At 39.8% G+C, this 20,837-nt stretch overlaps 2 protein-coding genes across 3 annotated transcripts; one reads left to right on the forward strand and one right to left on the reverse strand.

The window, feature by feature from the left end:
• Positions 1-3,505: 3,505 nt before the first annotated feature.
• Positions 3,506-11,347, reverse strand: gask1b (golgi associated kinase 1B). 2 transcript variants are annotated; one of them, XR_004213437.1, is made up of 5 exons: positions 10,477-11,347; positions 8,861-9,078; positions 7,425-7,645; positions 3,911-5,602; positions 3,506-3,549 (listed from the first exon to the last, which is right to left on the reverse strand). XR_004213437.1 is itself a non-coding variant. In XM_031866974.1 (4 exons), the coding sequence occupies exons 1-4, from the start codon at positions 11,345-11,347 to the stop codon at positions 5,395-5,397; spliced, it is 1,518 nt and encodes a 505-aa protein (XP_031722834.1). In that variant the 3' UTR covers positions 3,710-5,394. The 2 variants fall into 2 exon arrangements, 1 of the variants encoding a protein (XP_031722834.1); XM_031866974.1 differs by lacking the exon at positions 3,506-3,549 and having other exon boundaries at positions 3,710-5,602.
• Positions 11,348-12,828: 1,481 nt separating this feature from the next.
• On the forward strand, positions 12,829-19,762 carry tmem144b (transmembrane protein 144b). Its single transcript, XM_031866996.1, has 12 exons — positions 12,829-12,992; positions 13,080-13,253; positions 13,379-13,501; positions 13,941-14,040; positions 14,652-14,729; positions 14,859-14,937; positions 15,147-15,205; positions 15,860-15,978; positions 16,402-16,521; positions 17,044-17,141; positions 19,135-19,188; positions 19,434-19,762. Exons 1-12 carry the CDS (start codon positions 12,902-12,904, stop codon positions 19,515-19,517), a joined length of 1,179 nt encoding a protein of 392 aa, XP_031722856.1. The 5' UTR covers positions 12,829-12,901; the 3' UTR covers positions 19,518-19,762.
• Positions 19,763-20,837: the final 1,075 nt, after the last annotated feature.

Genomic DNA, 20,837 nt, shown 5'->3' on the forward strand with positions numbered 1-20,837 from the left:
ATTTGGAAGCAGGATGGGCAGTCGCATGCAATGGACAGCATGCAATGGACGGCATGCAATGGACGGCATGCAATGGACGGCATGCAATGGACGGCCGGAGTCAGTAGGTATTTATTCGAAAAGCCAGAGGGGAGAATGTATTCCATGATGTTCCCTGCTGTGGTCTTTACTCCCCTGCCTCTAGGGTACGCCTTTATTTCCCATCCCTGGTGTAGAATATACTGTAAATGCCTCCTCTATGACTTCAGATCTTTCTATAGCTCATGATTGACGCCCAGCCAAGTTCAAAGTACTGCTGCTGGGACAGTTTTGACCTCGGATAGACAAGTCAGGAATGGGGTAGGTGAGGAATGTTTGGGGTCTCTCTCTTTAGGCTGTTCACACCTTCAGTCAGTTACTGCACATGCTTGTGTCAGTTAAATAGCGGAATACACTGTCAGTGTGACAAAGTGGCTTGTGTTGAACCAGTTTACCTCTTAATGGTTGTTTCTTGCCTTTTTCCCCCTCCTCTGGGTCCTCATTTGTTAGATGGGATGTTTTCCACTATGAGTAATGGATAATTGGTCAGTGGGGAAAGGCACCAGCTGAGTCTGCACAGTCCAAAACGGGACTCGATTCAAGCTAAAGACCCAACAGCACATGTTCAGAAGCTCTTTGGCACATGTAGAGTGTTAAGTGTGGCAACATTTAGCATTATTCTATTCTTACACCAGGTTTTTATTCCAACCAAAAGGGATTGGCTCATATGCTCTGATTTTGTACTGGGTTCCCATAAGCACATAATCACTCTAAACATGTCTGACCTACTGTTGAAACCTGAAATGTGATAGTTCACTCGAATCTCACGACCAGTAATTTTGGTTTGAGATGAAGGCTTTGTCTGCCAGTTGCAGATATTATCACATGCTCACGAAATGCTGCCAAGAAGAGCAAAGGAAGTATTGCAGCTTGATAACGGCAATCATCATCCTGCACATGGAGTCATTCAAATTAATTTAAAAAAAAACAGTTTATCATCAACAAGTGATTACGGTTTTACCTCGTTATGTTTCTTTCTTAATCAGGTTCCTAAAAATAGAAGAAAAACATTTTCCGGTCATGTGACTCATTGGCAGTTAAGGTCTTAAATCATTTCGGCGCTCATCCCGAATGGTCTCATTCAGAGTCTGCTGCATGCTCCACATGCCACACCTCTCTCTTCACAAGATCTCTAAATATAGAATGTGACATATTCAGCCCACAACTGTTTGATTGCCCCGTATATCTCCGGGAGCAGATGTTTGAGATGCCAGTCCATGGAGATGCCTGACCCCGCTTTTCAGCTTGAGCTCTCATCACTTTAATCTAGCGCCAGTTTATGAATCAACTAAGGTTCTTCTCTCACCACTACCTGTAAAGCCATCAGCAGAGACTACAGAAGATGGGGTCTATTACCTTGACATGAAGAGTAGTGAACCATAGAAGAATTTCATCAATATGAGTTTTAGTCATCCTTTCACCAAGTGTGTCTGGGTTAGTTCACACCAGAGAGCATTATTTAGAGGGAATACTGAATGTGTGTGGAATTTGGGAATGAATTATGTTAAATTAAATTTAAATGTTAAATTGCATGTCTCATAGCAACTACAAATCATATATTTATTGACGAAGTTTACTTTCTGTACTTTAAGGCTAGATTGCCAACGATGTGTCAATTAGTTTGTGATAATTTCATTAATGCAATTTGTCTTTTAATATTGTACCAATACAGCACGTTATAAGTCAACGTCTATTTGATCCCCAATGAGGCTTTATCTTGTAGAGGAGCCCTGAGTTTAAAAAACAAAGGTGAATAAATGTGTACTTCATCGAGCTACCACTAAGAGGCAACCTCCGGTCCTGAGAAATGAGGCCAACGCAAAAGTACCAAAAACAGCAGTTCATCAAATGGCTACTTGAGGCTGGCTCCAAAAGTGTCTCCTCTGCCACATCATCGTTGTCAGCCTCAGCCCCACCAACGATCCACCTTTTTGCCCATTTTTGGATTAGCCAGGAGTTAGGCTGTGTCTTCACTGACAAGATGGCGACGGCTGGCACCACCCACGTTTAGCTTCACAGCAGCTTTTCAGAAACCTATGCGTGAAGTCACGGTGACAACATCCATTTTTTTATAATGAAACCATGAAACTGCTTCCGTCTCAGCTGCAACTGAATGGAGTAAACTGACTGTATTGAGGAATTGGTGCAGTAAAAATGAGCTGTCATCAGCGTTAGATGTTGACAGGAAAATTACTCCGCTAAACGTTCTTGTGGCAGTTGCTAAATAAAAGCAGGGTAGAGGAGTTTTTGGAGGGGCTGCCTTATAACTAGATGGCATCCTCCGGTCGTCTCTACCACGGCGTCTCTCGTCCACAGCCCAAATATGGTACCAAGTACAAATATTGAGCTGGATGTGCTTCGATGCAATCAAGCATGCAGCTCACAGCAATAAGGGAAGTTCCTCACTCTGCTTCATCTTGGTCTGTCACAGTTGAGCCAAGCTATTAACCTTCACCTCTTCACATAAATCAAATTCCACATAATAAGTTTCAAGCTGTTTAAAAATCCAAATCCTCCAAATGGTATCTGAGTGTCAATGCCCGGGTGAAGTTAATCTCGACCCAATGCTTTCATTAATTCGACTTTTAAAGATCATAAAGTGTCCTTACATCGCCACTGGCAAGACTGTTTCACTCGGCTGCATTCTTACCTGGCAGAGAGCCTTCTACTTCAACAGGCGGTGAGCTGCAGCTGTAGATTTAAGCAAACTGTTGGTGGGATGATTCAGCATATTTACACTTTATTTCTAAAGAATCAGCTGACCAGAAACACAAAAGCTGCCCCAGGAGGATTACATTTTTCACTTATCAGAATTCTACAAAGAAATAGTCACTAAAGGTGAAACAAACAAATACTCTGCCCTGAATTGGAAATTTGCTTTGAGAATACAGTAAAAAAAAAACAAAAGAGAGCAAATAGAGCACAAAGAGGAGGTGTCTTTCCAACTGATAGATGATTGAAACCCGAGGAGTAAGAATTTTTAAGTCAGGACAGCTGATTTAAATCCCTTAAAAACTTGCTCTCTTTCACAGAGAGGGGATAAGATTACAAAATCCTGGTAGCACGCCAGGCCTGCAAAATAAATGTCTCTCCGTGTAGCGAAAGTCATCAAAAAAGACATCACTCACCATGTGCCCTGATTCCATAAATCTTCAAACTAAGAATGATGTGGTTCATTTATGAAACAAGCAAGCTTTGACATGAGTTTGTGTGACGTGTTGACATTCTTTCAATATCTCCTTTAAAGTCCTTATCAGCGCAAAGACAACTTGCTCCAGCAGTGGCAATTAGAGGCAATGTGGCAGGACAAAAGATACTCATTTTGGTTCTATGTCTTCCCATGTAATCCACCTCTGCAGTGTTCTGACAGTGGCCACCCAGGCGCTGTGTTGTTGAAACACTCCGAGAGACTCGTGGCAGCGTAATGTTCCAGGTGCTTCAAAGACTCCATGGTCCAAGAATTAGGAAGGCCTTTTAGAAAACAGAGAGACCCGTAAGCATCTAACAAAAAATAAAAGAAAATGTCAAAGCAAACAGGTATTATCAGAGATTTTTTTTTTCTTTTTAAGAAAGATGATTCTAATGTTGCTTGTGTGTGTTTACACAGGTGACACATTTTAAAGGAGTAGTTTGACATTTTGGAAAATATCTATTTTTGTTTTCTTGCTGAACGTTAGATGAGAAGGTTGATTCCTCTGTTGATATAGTCAGCAGTATGTTAGCTTAGCTTAGCATGGGGAAAATAGCTAGCCAGGCACATAGCCCCACATTAAACCACAAATAGTTGTTTTTGCACTTTGGTTTTTGTCGGAACAAGATAGTGACCAGCTACCTGAAAACAGTCCTGAACAAGTCCTTTGCTGACATTCTGTTAAATGTTCTCTGGATCAGAGATGTTTGCAAAACATTCCCTGATGTTGATAATATGTGAAGTACTTTGTGAAGTAGAACACAAAAGATAGAATACAAAGTCAAAGCATTATTAAATAAATCTCACAATAAAAAAGTTGCTCTGACCAATATAGCCAGCAGGCACATGGTTTGCTTACTTTTTAATCACAGTTCATTGAAGGTCACTTGCAAACTCTGAAGGGCAGGGAGTGGGAAAAGTGACATCATGGTAAACCAGAGTGATTATCAGCGCTCAGCTGAGTTTACAAGAATAAAGAGCTCCTCTGTTCGGAGGCTGACCAGGCAGCAGCCAGCTGGGAACAGCTGAGAAGGACTGTCCCAAATTATTGTCATCCACTGCCTAAAAGACCAAATCTTCTCAATTTCTTTACTCCCTTGGAAACAAGAAGAGCAAAAATGTGAACAAGGAGAAGAAGAAAAGCGGACACACTGTAAAGGCAAAAGGCTCATTATCCGTGTCAACTAGGATGAAAATATCAGGCCTGCCACGGAGAAAAAAGAAAGAGTAGTTCTATACATTTCCTAAAACCAAACCTTGTGAAGTTTCTTGAGAACTGATAAGGTAATCCAATGTACCATCTTATTCCACAGTGCTCAAGCCAAAACCTGCTTAACAAAACATGGAAACTGAAGTACAAAGCCCTGTGCCTTTAAAGGTATTTAAATTGAAGTGGCCTGCCTGAAGACATATGATTTGCAAACACTGTATTTTCCCTTAACTTCAGAGTAATACTTTTTATTTTTTCATTTTCAACTTTCACTATAGATTTACCTAAAGCATTTGTTTGTTCAGGATCATTCCAGTATCATTGAGTGCATTCCAGTCATACACAAAGCAAATTACACTTAATGCGAGGCCTCAGGAGGAGCAAAGTTATAGCTGCAGAATATTCTGTACACAATGATGGCCGAAAGAATTATTTCACCTTGATGAGTTAAATATAGCGTCTCTCAGGCTCTGATGCAAATGACTGGTTTCCATTACTGCAAAATAAGCTTTCTATCACACAGTTATTAACACCACCACAATGCTATTTTAAAAGGGTCGTGCCATTTATAATATATAAGTCCTTCATTAGCGATGTGATAATTGTTACTTTACGAATAATTAGAGAAAGAACTCTCTAATTATTCATTAATCTTGTTAATTTTTTCAATATTTCACGGTAAAATGATATGGTCGTGACGATTAGGACCAGTTTCACTTGACACCATTATGCTCACATTTTCTTGTGATAGTTCATATTAAAGAACTTGCAAATGACATTACATGATGACATCAGAGTCACTTAGAAAATGTAAGTGGATTAAGCTCCAGTGTCTTGTAAAAGGACATTAAGTCACACAGATCAAGGCGTTATTCTACTTTATCTGTGTCGCATTATTGAGGTCACTTGACTCTCATCACACATTCATTGTGACGATTTTGATCCCGTGAGCGTTGACATAGGTGAGGAGGACATTCGCCCGCCTCTCAATTACATCGATGAGCTTGTCGATGCCCTGTCGGCCGCCCTGGCTCTCCCAGTATGTCTGGTCCAGGAACAGAGACTGGAGGAGCTTCTCCCTCAGCCTCTTGTTCTTCAGCACCAACACCGCCTGCTCTGGCAGCCTGGGGAGACAGAGAGTGAGTCAGGAAGGGCAAGTATAATCAAATTGGAGTTTTAGTTTCAGGCACATGTCTCAGAGGAAGAGCTGCTCTTGGCTGGGAGTAGAAATAATTTGATCCATTCTCAATGTGCAAAGCTACCCTGTTATTATGGGTGTACCAACATGCTGAACATGGTAGGTATGAACCCTCAGGCAAGAGTGCAGCAAACAACACAAGCTGTAGGGATAGAACAACAAGGGCATAGGTGCACAGCTATGCAGCAACTTCCAAAAAATAAAATACCCAATCAGATCAGCATTAGTTGTCTCTGAGGATGTTCGTACAACTACATTAAAGTGACAGCATTAAAGTTAGTAAGCATGGTATTTTGTGTGACATTTTAAAGTGGGTAAAGGCTCCACTCATATACATGAAATATCAGCAGAGATAGAAAACAATGTACATATACACATATATATATATATATATCATGTGAAGCTGTGCCGCACTGGCTTGGAGCTGACTGCTATCCTATGTACTTAGGCTGGTAGATGGTTGTTAATGAACTAAAGTGTATTTGCTGCTTGAATCAGAGACAGGTTTGTGCCTTGCCTCGCTAAATTTTGAATGGATTTCATTATTCCCTGCAGAGGCATTTTGCCTCAGAGAAATGTTTATGTATCAAAAATGAAAAACCACATCAGAGAGAGAGAGAGGGGGGGCACGGCCAAGACTTTGAAGATGACTGGAGAAGAGCCATGGAGAGATTGCTAAGTGGTTGCTGACTATGTTTATGTTTTCAAGCTGCTCTGAATTTCCAAGAAACTGTGATACTGCATGTTGTACATGGAATAAAATGTCAAACTTTGATAAAAATCAAAAGGATAAAACCATCTCAGATCTACAAAGAATTCAACATGAGATAAAAAAAAAAAAAAGATCGATCATCGAATGACATCCTGTCATCTTGCAGCGTGAAGTCATCTAATAGCAGCTTAGACTCACGTTGCCTTTATATCACATTTGGCAGAATAGAAGCTACATATTTGATGTGGATCACAAGGATCCATGTTTGGGGAGACACACAAACAAAACAGTCTCTCCTCTGTCCCCCCACTGGTATCACGGTATCACAGTGATTCATCGATCAAAAGATGGATGAAAAGAAAGCAACGTTTTAGCAGTGTGGTTTTCAATCACAGATCCACACAGACTGGTGGGGGATGAACAGAAAGAACATTATTACGCCCCAGAGATTCAAATCCAAAGGAAATATTTACTTTATTGAGCCAGATCTAAATATTTTTTGCAATAATATGAGGTTTAAATGATCAAAGCGGGATTAGAAAAAGTTTTTGTTTGTAAAAAACTGCTTTATGCATGTGTTTGCGGAATATTGTGTGCAAAATATTAATTTCAAAGTTGCTCCACAAGCCTTGCAGAGACTCAACACACTCCTGTCAGATATGAAAATGAGCTTTTTCAGCTTTTTTTTTCAAACATGTTGTAAAAACTTCCTAAAAACATCCCAAGAAAGACAACAATCACTTGTGCTCCGACAAAATCCTTGCAGTGGACAGTTTCAATCATTTAATACATAGCCTTATATTTTGTAAAAAAGGAAAACATTGATGAATCTGACAAAAGTCCATATTTTGATCACATTTGTGTGTACAAACTGTCATGAATGAGGCCCATTGTTTGAGGAAATATACATTGCTTTTCCACATGTCAGTTTTTGATGTTTGAAGCACACACAGCAAACTAAATATGAGTGAAACGTAATCTATTTCCTATATGCAGTATTTATCACATAATTAATGTTTTTGTCATCCAAACTTACTCTTTGATTCCTTCCAGGAGCCTGAAGTCCAGGTTGTCCTCATTGCGGTCGAAGAACCCCTTGTTGTTGGTAAAGACCAGGTGTCTGGGGTCGTGGCCCCTGTGGATGATGTTTGCCAGCTGTATGTGGTTTTGGTCCCCACATTCAGCGTTGTGTTTCACACACACATCCTCCTGCCTGGGCCTGAATCCACAGCAGCTCGGATCCAGACGGTTGTGAATCTGAAAGAGAAGGTTAAATAAATCAATAAATCAATCACAGTTGTGATTGATTTATGAGTTTTCACATTGGTATTCATGGAGTTTTTCTCTTTTTTTAAGTGTTGGATGACAGGTTGTTTTGCCCTGAGTAAGCTTATTTTGCAATATTGACTGGGTCCCTTTTACATTATCTCACGGACAACATCATGATTTTGTTTGGGGATCAAATAAATGCAATTCTCTTACAGAGAAAAACTAAACGCATCCAGCAGGATGGTTTTTGAAGTGCATCTTTGGTATGAACGCAGTTTATTTGATTAGATATTGACATCAATTAGAGTGACATGACAGCACAGCGGACTGTTGATGGAAACTCTGGTTATATTTCGTAAATTTATACAAAACCTGTCATATCACATAAAATATGAAAAGGAGGATTTGATGACGTTGCCTTATTGATGGAAGGATAACCTCTAAAGTCTAAAGAGATTAAAATCATCACCAAGACAATCATAAACAGAAGTTAAGTTATCTATTGAGGCCCTAACCAAAAATATTCATCGATGTTTTTTTTTGTGAAGAAGGGTTTTCTCAACACACAGAAGAGTTCAACATTAGCTTCTGTATTCAAAGATGTTTTTTGTCACCTGGGCAAGTTTGGTTGTTTTATTATTCATTATGAAAAATCCAATATAATAACATCATTATATTCAGGTCACTTGTGTCTTAGACAATATGTGTTATGTGTCCAATCTGTATGAAATCTGTTTTTCTTAACTGCACAAAATGAATTTCTCTTTACTTATTTATGAATCTATTCATGAGGAACTTCAAATAAAGAACACAGATACATAACGAAAGCTGTGGCACTATGACCGCAATGGTGGATTTAATAGTTTTAAAGGTATCCAAACTATTGGAATAAAAGTATATATTTTCCATTTCCTCATTCTGGTACTTGGGATGAATTTCAAAGAATTCTTAGGAGATGTGTACCCAATGCCAAAATCTGATCAGAGAGCCGGGCCTTCCACACAGGAAACAAGACATCTGTTTGGCCAAAAAAAGGATGTTTGCAAAAGTCATTCATGAAGCATTTTTGGAATTCGATAAAGAGTGGCTCTAACTGCACAAAAGCAAACAGGACAGGGAAGCTGCTATTTGTTCACATTCAGAGAAATGTGGAATTTATAAATCAGTCTTCCATTATGATGGTTTTCAAACAGCTTCTGTTACCTGTAACAAGAAGTCAAACAGAGCCAGTTTACTCCACTCATAGTGATGAACTGTGGAGCAGCCAGAGTCCGGCTTTGGGTTGATGTTTTTATGCCAACATCTCTGTTTCAGGGAGCTCTGGTACTCCCCCCATGTTAACCTTGTGGTGGACCAGCCTGCAGCACGGCCTTCTGGGTAGAGAGATGCATCCCATGACACCACTGGACAGGGCTGGCCATCTAAAGAGGGAGGATAAAAGGATTACATGGCCAAGTTTCAGCAACTGTTCCGTCTCAGTGACTATTTTAAAAAAAAATTTTGTATCCAGGAAAAGCTTACTGAGCAATGGATACTGCACACTTCATTGGTGGTTAACATATACACACTTGCACAGCATGACCTCATTGTTTACCTTGCTTACTTTAGCAGATCAAAACTGGACTACCATTAATGGCGCTAGGGATATTTAGAAATATTTCTATTCTTTAATTTTGCAAAGCATTCATTTTAAACAGTTGCACCCCAAAATAAAAATAACATAACATTTCCTCTGTAGTGCTATATTTATCAATCTGGACTGATTTTGTGTCAGTTGCCAAGTTATATAGTTCCTACATGAAACTGCTCACAACAGGGTCTGTGGATTATCTTGAGTGATGATTGGTCATGATATCTGGAAAGAGACACTGCTGTTGAGTTGTCACCACAATGTATTTTATTGGCGCTTTGAGCAACACAAGCCGAGTGCCATCTAGTTCCATTATATACGAGATAAGGCAGACATCTCTACAGCTGGTATCTCTAAAACAATCTAGCCTGAAACATAGTACTACAAGTAAGAGGAAACCGTTTTTATTTTGGGGTGAACCGTCCATTTAATCAGTGTTTGAAGAAATCACTAACAAATCAGACTCCCAGAAACAGGATGTTGTGTTATCTGACTCACAGTGGAAAAGTTTCTTGTTTCCTTTGTAGGCGTAAAAACAGACACAGATGTCAGGCAAAGATGGAATATCGGTGGAGTGAAGAAGAAAGGAAAGTGGACAGTGGCTCTATGTCTCCTGCTGTGTTTGTGGTAACTTCCTAAATGCAGACCTTGTAAGAGTGTGCTGCCATGCTCAAAGTTCTGGTAGAAGTTTGAATTTATACCTAAAACAACCTGTTTTATTGCAGTAGTATTCTGCCATGGAAATATGTGCATATTGTGTATTGATGCGTTTGTCCCTGAATATTTCTGGACTGGCTCTGATCTCGAAATAGTCCAGACTCATGTGGTCCTGACAACAGTCCTGCTCACACAATGTGCAGAGTCTCTTGCTCAAAAGCACATGGCTGTTGGATCTTCAGAACCCATCTCTCTCAACACTTGACTCCAGAGCTTTAAGAGATTTAATGGATCCTTCATTTAATGTGTGCATGACATTCAGTGACTCAAGGGTTGAAACACATTCAAACGGTTTGTACTGTACCACTCTGCATTTTAATGGCTTTGCCTTCAAAATACCCCAAAGGAAACATATCAAGTTAGAAATTACATTTATTTTCCTCAGATATATCCATCCCACCTCCCTACTGCTCTATCTTTCTTTGTTTCGGTCAGCAAATGGGGGATTTTGTCCTGGTGTCTGTGAACATACCGTATAAGAAGCTGAACCTTCTGCTTACGGCTGGTAATGTCCTATTGAGCCCCAGCACCCTGTCCAGATGAAAGGCAAAGACCTCAGTGGTGTCCACGGGGCTGCTGATAACTCCACACTGCCCTCCACATACATTGCTCCGTTGTGTGTGTTGCAGGTTGGTCGTTGAAACGCTTGTCTCGCCCTCAAATACCAGAAGTGATGGAGAGTATCTACGAGAAACTTCTTTGATGCGCAAAACTTTGGCATCCGCGAGAAAGCGCATGTCTTTCACGTCATGTGGGCTGAGCCACGGCGGTGCCGTCTGGCTGTATATTCGTATAGAACTGATGTGAGAGTCTGCCTGTCCGTCCGTATGGATTATTTCTAAAGATTTGTAATACACATGCCTCGTTTCTCCCCGTGAAGTATTGGATGCAAATTTGCGCTTAGTTTGGCCAGCGTCCCGCTCCAAAGTGCCAAGTTTATTCTGCGTAAAAGCTGAATAAACCTCATCCTTATTCCTCCTCACTTTTCTCCTCAGTTTTGGTCTGATTGTACCCCGAATATGTGCTGGTTTTAAGCGCTTAGACTTAAGCGTTATGTACACCACGTTGGACCGCGTCGGGACCACAAAGCTCGCACCGGTCTGCAAATCCACAGAGTCTGTGATATCCAAATTATACAATCCACGGGTGTGCCGGTACTTCTCTCTCTCAATCCTTCTGTCCCGGTGCTGCTGCGAGTATCCGACTTGTGAACCCACCACCAACAAATAAACAACACATGCGCTCGCAATTATCAAACTCCTGTTTGAAAGAGGGCACCTCCGAAAGCTGCTGGTCAGTCTTAGACAAGGGAAGAACAGCCAGTGAAAGCGAGACTTCCCCATTAGAACTTATGTTATTATCATGGTTGACTGTCTTTTTCGAGCCAAACTCAAACTAGGGAGGAGCACAAAAACTCATTTTGGAAGGAAGGATGTGTGGCCACTAGTGCACGAATACGACTCCGTATTTATGGGATGGACGGGTTGGGAAACCACCCTCCAACCCAACGTAAGACTACTCGAAGGTTTTTTTTTTTTCATGTCTTCTTTTAGTTATTGCTTTAATCCTCTAACATATACAGCCTGATAAGCACAGAGGGGCTTTTATATCGAACTTCATTACATTTTCTGCAAACGTACTCAAGATATAAAAAGTAGCAAATAACGTTGCCATATACCCTAATATTGTGGAAATCCTCCCACGCAACTTTTTTCAGCATGAATAGGAATATTAGGGAAATCATAGCTGTTTTTTAATAGCCTAATTATTGTTTTTACTAAAACAAAAAAATAAAACTCCTAGCTGTTGCTAAAATTCGTCACACGAATCGTAGACTTTATGGTCATATTCTTTGATTAAATCAATACAGAGTTTTGAGGTGAAGGTCATTATTTAAGTTGAAGTGCTAAGAACATTTGGTCCATAATACATCGCGCGTTTTAGGCGACATCTGCTGGTCCTTAATTCTTAATTGGCTGCGTGCAAACTTGGGACACATTAGAAAAGAATAGAATAGAATAGAAATGTGAAAATGGAAACAGTTAACAGCAGGAAACAAATATTTCCTCCGGTGTAAGGGAGATGCAGGCTGTAGGCAGCAGCTACAGGATTTCCTGACTCCAATACCAACATCTTTAAATATAGAACTATTGTGTTGTGGCCTATAAAGACTACTGATGTCCAGATGAGTGCTGTCCTCCTCAGTCAGGCAAATTAGTCGTTAAACCTGCAGAGGTGAAGGAAGTACTTAGACCTTAAAGTCAGGCATTACATTTTTTACTTAAGTGTTAAAACATTTATTTAAAGTGCCATGTTACTTTATATACTGTATGTGCTGGGCAGCTTAGCCTGTACTATTTATCTATATATCATATTTTGTAATATTAATTTGATTCTACAAAGTAACTACGTAATCAAATTGTAGTTGATAATGCGTATAATATCTGAAATGTACTGGGGTAGAACTATGAAGTAGCAGAAAATTGAAAATAAGCAAAGTATAAATACCTCGACATTGTTGGGTACAGTACTTAGGTAAATTTACTTAAGTTACTTTCCACCACTCAACCTAAAACGCTAATATTGAGATCACTTATTTATATTTGTGTGTAATGCTTGTTTGAACTTTACAGCAATTCATCACATTTAATAAAATATACACATGAGTTTAACTACAACTTGTAATTTATTTACACTGTGAGATGAAGCTCACAAGACTTTATTTCCTCCTGCTTGCCCTGTATCCACTGCAGCATGACGTGTAGGATTGAGTGATTACATAATTGGCAGCACCTGGCTGAGTGTAGCTCCTCCCCACTGCAGACACACGGGGCCTCTAGCTGGTTTTTTAACACCGTGCACCAGCTACATCCTGGAAGACAAATATTTATTTTAAAATGCTTGAAGCAAAATACCCACCTCTGCTTTTATTTGTTACCACATTATTGATGATGAGCTGTCATAGCACTGAACATGCTGCTGAACAAGGTACGGGAACTATAATTTGTATGTGAAGGAGAAGCCTGAGGCTATTCTGTTGTCCAATACTGAGTGTTTTGTTTTGCTTGAAAATAGATCCAGGTGTGAAACATGGTGAAAATGCTGGAGCTGGCAACTTGGAAACATTTGAGTTCACCTTCAACTCAACCAATATGACTCATTTGGTCTATGGAATTGCTGCCAATGTGGTTGCTGTGCTGTTGTATGGAAGCAATTTAGTTCCTGTAAAAAGAATAGAGACAGGCGATGGTAAGAATACAGCACTTGCTTTTCTTAGAAAAGTATTTATGCAACAAGTTGTTGACTGTTCCAGTGAAATCCACAAGTGGTGTTTTCTAACCCTTTATGATAATTTGTCTGTGCTCTGGTTCCAGGTATGTTCTTTCAGTGGGTATACTGTGCAGCGATATGGATTGTATCTATGTTTGCAGACTTAATACTTCAGTCGCCCAAATTCCACCCTTTTGCGATGCTTGGAGGTGTCATCTGGGCTACAGGTAATTCTCATAAAGCAGAACAACAAACCCAAATTGTACGTGCTGTTTTTCATGTGGTTGAATGCAGACTGGTCTCATTGGAGCAAGTCTCCTTCAAGTGTGGATAGGTCCGACTTAAAACCTGCTTAAAGGGACTTAAACACTCCATCTGCTGTAGACCATCTTAAAAATGAATCTTAAACTGATGGTTTTGATACTGTTCCTGTGAGATATGACAAACTTTAAAGGACACTTATTTGTCCCAATCTTATACTACACTCGCCAGTTTATTAGGTACACCTAGCTAAACCAGTGTTCAACTGTAATGTGCATAAAGTATGCCGAGAACCTTGTGCACTGCATGTCTTTGCACCTGCTGACTCTATTGTAGACATTTGTAGACCATCACGGGTCTTTAAGACGTGCATGTTGCTAACTTTTTCTCCCGTGTTATCTACAGGGAATATAGCAGCTGTTCCAGTTATTAAAGCAATTGGCCTCGGTCTTGGGAGCGTAATTTGGGGCTCTTCAAGTGTGTTGATATGCTGGGCCAGTTCATGGTGAGTCGGATAAATGTATGCTCCTTCAGCCAGAATGGAGAATACATTTCCTTTCTTTTGGTGGTGATATTTGCTCAAACTGTCGCTCTAACCTGACAGTAGTACGTCAGACAGATACACTGTGAAAGAAGTTATGCTTTGAGTTTGCTTGGGACAGTGCTTGGCTGTGGTTAGACTGTTTTAAAAAATGGCAGCCAAGTCACAAACTTTCTAATTTTACGGCTAAACTGTACACCAACGTGTTTCAGAAAACATTTAAGGCAAAAAACAGGCATTGTAGTAACAGAATATTGATTCATATTTGATCAGTACTACCTAGTTTGACCGTTTTGATCAGAGTTCACGTTTTAGTTGAACTCTTTTGGTTGTGATTGGTTGTTGTTCTTCATGTGCAGTAGAGTTTTGTAAATGCCGATAGTTGCACTAAAAGGAGGCAGAGAAACCTGATTTTCCACAGATTCTGTACTGTCTGGATATAGTGACAGTTTATGCAAATATGTTGTATATTTTTACAAGTTATTTGCTGGGTCCTGTAATGGAGATGTCAGCCCAGGGTTACTGTAATTTGGCAATATATTCAAAATAAACTGAGTACTGACTGTCTTTCACAGGTTTGGCTGGTTTGGAAATTCTCAGGATGTTTCCAGGCCGATATTAAATTATTTGGGAGCTGGGTTGTGTCTGCTCAGGTAAACTGTAGTCTCCCTCCTTCTTGCCTGTGCTATAGTTCAATAGTCGCAATAAAACGGTGATGGTATTTCAGTTTGATGGCTATTTTGGACATCAGAGGACAGATGTATGACATTTGTTTGTTCCAGTGGCCTAATTTTTTTCTGTGTGAAAACGGACGTGGAACTGCATCCCAACTCTGAATCGATTCCATTACTTCTCGAAAGAGTGAGTACATTGATTTAGATGTTAGTTTACATTTCTCACCTCTTTTGTCATTTCTGACTTCACTCAAACCAAGAGGAATTTACCAATATGTAAGGACAATCAATTCCTGCCACTTGGTTTTTCAAATTGATGACATTGTGTTGTTTAGCATGTTCTGATGGTGCAGTTGCTTTATTGGACAACATGACTTCATATTTAATTTTCTGCAGAGATCAAGTTCCTCAGCGTTCTGGATGGATGTCATCGGACCAAAGACCAGGCGGTTCATGTGAGCTCAACTCATTAGCAGTCAGTGAGCTGCGTGCACATTTATTGTTCTTGCAAGTTACAAGCATTGACAAGGGAAGGTTTATGAAACATGGGGTTTGTTTGGTCATCAATAGAAATGTTCCCCCGAGGAACAAGGATAGAATTTGAGGCCTTCGTTTCTACAGCTGCTGGCCTGCTTGGGTTTAAAATGTAACATGATTTGTCTCTTGGCTAGCGTTTCTTTTTGAGTTGACGTACAGTAAGCCTTTCTTTAAGTCATGACTTCAACTATTTCACAATGAAGATATCACTTTGATCCCACTTAGGAAATGTATTGCTGCCTTGCAACAGCAAATTGATATAGTAAGCAGGAGGAAATGTAAGCGCTTGATGAAATGAAGCAATCAAACAGCAAAAATCCTTAAATGAAGGATAAAAATAACGCTGCAAACCGTGTTGGACTTTAAAAGTGCATGCGAGTATAGCGCCACTAGTGTAAGTAATACACTGTCTCTGTTAACCACTTTTAAATTGTTGGCTAAAAATGAAATGGGTGTGCACATCTAAATATGTTACCATGCACATGTAATGAATCAATTTGGTATGCAATGGTGAAATTCAACAATGTGTCCAGTAGAGTTTTAAAATGCATCCATCATGTCACTCTGGTTAGAGGCTGCCTGCTTGCTGCTGTGTCGGGCCTGCTGTACGGGGCCTCCTTTGCACCCGTCCTTTACATAAAGAGCCATTCATCGTGCCCTAACAGCATGTTCCATGGAGCCAGTAACTATGGTATGGCTTTAAGTGTTTGATAACTGACCTCACTTTTACCTTTTTTTTATTTTTAAAGATGCTATCGATATATCTTACTTGAAAAAAAACTGGAACAAACAAAGATTAAAATGTCCTCTCAGGTTTAAGACTGTATCACACTGTTGGTCTATAAATAACACTGGATCCTCCAGCGAAACAGTTTTAATATCTAGTTTGCTGAGAGACTCTAAAGTCATTGTATGTGTGTTAGCTCAAGGATCAATACAAAGTATTTCTTCTCTTTAGCTTTAGCTCCAACTTTGATATTGGCTGTAATGACAAACGTCTTGAAAGCAAAGAGGAAATTTTTTATTTTTTTTTATTTTTTTTTTTTTTTTTTTTATTATTGCAAACCTAGAGGAATAAACAAAACTACAAATTCTTATTTCAACTTCTTCACAGAGCTCGACTATGTTCATGCGCAGTGCTCTGGCATTTTTGTCGCAAGCACGGTGTACTTTGCCATCTATTGTGCTGCCATGAATAACAGGCCCAGGGTCTACTCCCGAGTCATCCTACCAGGTAATCCACACTATCATATGTTGAATCATTATATTTATTAAAACTAATGCTCATTTACACTGAGTTACCACTTCGCAAGATGCACCTGTGCAATCTAATGCATTTAATACTGATGGCAGTCTGTCAGGTGTTTTGCCATTTGACCCTGTAGGTATTGATGGCATCCTGAGCGCATGTGCTCTAGTGAGTCATACTAATGGTTCCCAATCTGGGGATTGGATCTATACGAGCTGGTGCAGTGAAAATATCCGCTGTCTTTGCCAAGCTGCATGTGTAAAGGCATCCACTCGGGGGATGGTTAGATGTTGGTTCAGGGAAAGCTACTGTGAATAAACATGTCCATTCCAGCCCAAAAGCTGGCATGCAGTTAATGAATAACTACGTTTAGTTACTTGCACCTTTTCTCATCTTAGTCGTCTTTCTACTTGAATACACCTGCATTGTGAACTACTTGCTTATCAGCTGTGCTGTGTGCGTTGTATCGTTCTCAAGTATACTTTCCTGTCTCCTCTTGCTCTCCAGGTATATTGTCTGGATTGATGTGGACGTTGGCCACGTACAGCTGGTTCCTGGCCAATAACTACCTGAGTTCGGTCATTACCTTTCCTATTGTCAACACAGTAAGTGCAACATGCCCTGGGAAATTTAAATACTGTACATTTGCCACCACTTGAACTGAGCAGTCTGCCAATTTTCCATTTGAAAAGGAAAATACTGACTTAAGTTAGGTACAAGTACTCTAATTGTTCATGTTTTAGTTAAGTTAAACATGTCAACATCCCCCTATAGCCTGAATTCATCAGACAGTTGGCTAGCTGCAGAACTTGGCAGACCAGCATGATAAATTGGTCAGTTCAGACATATCTTTGCATCTAACTGAGCGGTTTTCAGCTAAGCATGATTCATCTGAGATTTTGAGATGTCTCTGGTTGTGACATTGCCCAGGTGGTGCTGCTACAGAAAAGCTTATGGAGTGTCCAGAGTAATAAAAAGTTAATTTCCCATAAGGGCATCACTGCTAAGTAAATGCTGTGGCTATCTGCACGTTGTATTTAGACTTTTTTTTTTGCCCGATGGTGTAGCACAAAATGTCAACGGGACCAAAAATGAAAGCATTGAGATTCATCCTCTGGGGACAGTGGATATATTTGTTTTCAGTATAAATACCATGGAGAAAGGTGTTGGTCATGGGGAAATTTTTACCTGAATGAAAGACAACGGTCCAATCAATAGTTTTTATCTGGAGGCAATTTTAATCAACCTGGGTCGCCAGATGGTTTGTTTACGAAGAACCACCTGAGAAGCACACTCATTGGATACTGAAGGTACTTTGAAAAAAACTTGGCAGGTAATAGGCTGAACCACCTAATCAATCGCTTAAGGAAGCGAGAAGAGCGAAAATGTATTTTCCATCGAGAAACGTCTTCAGTGCCAATAAATACACTCCAGTTCTGATATAACTGATGCTTTTGCAGCATCTACCCAAACCTCTTTAGGAGCTGTTGCTTGATCGATACGTTGCCTCTCCATGTCGCCACACACAGCCTTTAGCTCCTCACAGGATGCTGATTGGTCCGTGCTCTGACTTACCGAACACAAACATTATTTGAAGCCTGGCTAGATGGATTTCGTGTGATATATGATGCCACAAGAGTCTAGCTGCCATGCAAGATAACATTTTAATTGCATTGTAGCCAGACTTTGAGGATGAACCTGCTGTTCTTGGGCCATGGCGAGTCAAAACCAATGCCATCCTGCGTCTCATATTCTCTCATACTGTTGTGACAATAATGCATTTTCCTGTCTTGAAAGCCCTGTCGATAGAAAAAGTTTTCAGCATGTACTTTCGTTCAAAGTAACTCTGCTGCTAAAAAAGCTTTGGGGATTTGTCGTCTTGTTCTAATCCCCCACGAACGCAATGCAAATACTGTTTCATATTAAACGTATTCATTAAGTAGATTTATGGAAAGGGATTAATCTGTCCATGCATGTTAAGGCAATATAGTAGATGATGGTATGCTAATTAACAAATAATGCACAGTAGCAATTATGTGCATGTAGAGCAATGGATGCATAAACTTTGTCACTGAAGGGAAATTTGTCTTGAGCACATTACAATCTGTTGCTTTAGATATAAAACGTAACAAAAACATAATGCCATCATAAAATAAGACTTCTGGCATTGACAACACGGGCAGACTAAAGTGCAAAAGGCTAAAGTGTGTGTGTATTGCTCAATTTATCGGATTTCAGCAGCTTGATGGGGGCTGGAACAAATGATGGGTTTAGGCTGTTTTTTTTTCTCTCTGGCACGCAGTCTTCTCTCTGATGGCAGATGTTTTTGTTCAGAAAAGAGGGGATGCTGTGAGTCTACAATGATTTCCTTCATGGCGGTTTTGTGCATGCTGGTTACCAAACCATGCTGTCATTTCTTATCTTAGGATCCTACAGCATTATTAAATAAACTTAATTAACTAATTATTTAACCAATTGCTATACCTTTTGTGTGTGTGTAGAAGAAAACATGTTAGTCGTTCTGAAACTGATTTAAAATGAATATGAATCATTGTTTTGTGCTCTATAAACCATTAGTTTGGTTTCTTTACTCTGTAGGGATATGGTCTGGTTGCAGCACTGTGGGGAACCTTGGTGTTCAGAGAGATTAAGGTAAGTGCCACAGCACTAATCATGTCCAATGATCTAGTCATTCATTGTAAATTAGCTCTAATAAATGCCAGCCTTGTTTAGCAAGTGTGCAGCAGCAGTTTACCAAGGAGAACATGACTTCATCCAAATGAAGGTTCACGAGTGAAATTGCCGCCCAGCTGAAATTGCAAACAAGATGCTTTGAATTCCACTGAAAAAATGCGCAGTAGCCACCAAACATCTTAAACTCGTGTTTTTCCTCTCAGGGTTTGGTCAACTGCTTAATCTTCACCTTTGCCTTCTGTGTTGTGCTGACCGGCTCCTTGCTGACCGTCCTCTCAAAGCTCTAATAATGCAGAAGATTGTCGAGTGAAACCAGCTAGTGATTGTAATATTTTCATTATATACATGTACACGTATACTTGTGGTTGAGCCGAACAGAAAGCTATCTTTTGTTTGGTTGGACTGTCTTAAGATGCTGCACATTTGTATTCATCACTGACATGGTGGTTGTTTGTGTGTTACTGTTTTGCTTTTTGGACAGCAGAACTAAATTATTCCATTTTGTCTGCACCAAGAAGCCTTTTAAAATAAATTGCTTCATATAGAAATTTGTCAAACAGTGTTTGTATTTCTTTCAACACTCTAGTGGTTTTCTCGCAGCTCTTGGCCTCGCTCATGTCTCCCCATACAGATGAGTTTGTGTGACATGAAAGCAGTGTGCTCTTGATTGACTTGGTTAGCGCACATGAGAGAACATAGATGAAAGCACAGAGTTGAAATCGGGGTCCTCTTATTAGATATATGGGGCTAATTAAATTCCATAGGAGGTGGCGGAAGGTGTGTTACTGAGGTTATATGTTACACAAGTAAGCAATTAAAAGTGACGCGATATTACAGATAAAATGAGAAAAATAATTAAATGTCTGGTTATTAATCCGATGCTTGATACAGACACAGTGCTGTTACTTGGTATGCATGAAAGTTAAAATGTTAAAGAACTTCGCAAACAAGAGCCTAGGCCGCAGTATTGAAAAACAAAAGGAGACCAGCAGCATTAAGAGATAACAATGCATTGGTGATTGTATAACCAAGGTTAATTGTAAATTCAATACAATGGTTGGATATATTTAATTTGAAAATGCAAAGTTAAAGCCACTCAGTAGGTCAAATGTTGGTGCCCCATAGTGGCAATCTTGGAGCATAAAGCCATGCACACAGCTTGGATAAATGATTAAACATTGTTTGCTCTGGATATTCAACGGTTAAGACCAATAAAGAGTTGAGATGATGGGAGCTTTCAGTGTCGACCCATGAACCAACAATCATGGATGAGGTTGTGTTGGATTGGGGGTGAACGTTCTTAAGCAATTAACATATTTTTCACCCATGATACAGCAATTTACCCCCTTTGATTTCAGTTCAGTGCTGACATCATTATCGGCACACTTGCAGCCCAATTTACTCTTTGCAAATCAAGTCAACAGATGCCACCAAATCAAACCATTGGTGTCGGAAATAATAAAATTGTGCGTAGATTGACAGGGTACTTTTTGGGCCATTTTTTGTTTTCTAATGAATTGCCAAACTATCAATTTTATACTTCACTATAATTTTCTTTGAGTAACCGTGTGGCTTAGATCGGCTAAACTGGTTAATAGGGCTAGAAT

This window comes from Anarrhichthys ocellatus, unplaced genomic scaffold, assembly GCF_004355925.1.
Source record: "Anarrhichthys ocellatus isolate YVR2014 unplaced genomic scaffold, GSC_Weel_1.0 scaffold37, whole genome shotgun sequence".
Taxonomy (NCBI): domain Eukaryota; kingdom Metazoa; phylum Chordata; class Actinopteri; order Perciformes; family Anarhichadidae; genus Anarrhichthys; species Anarrhichthys ocellatus.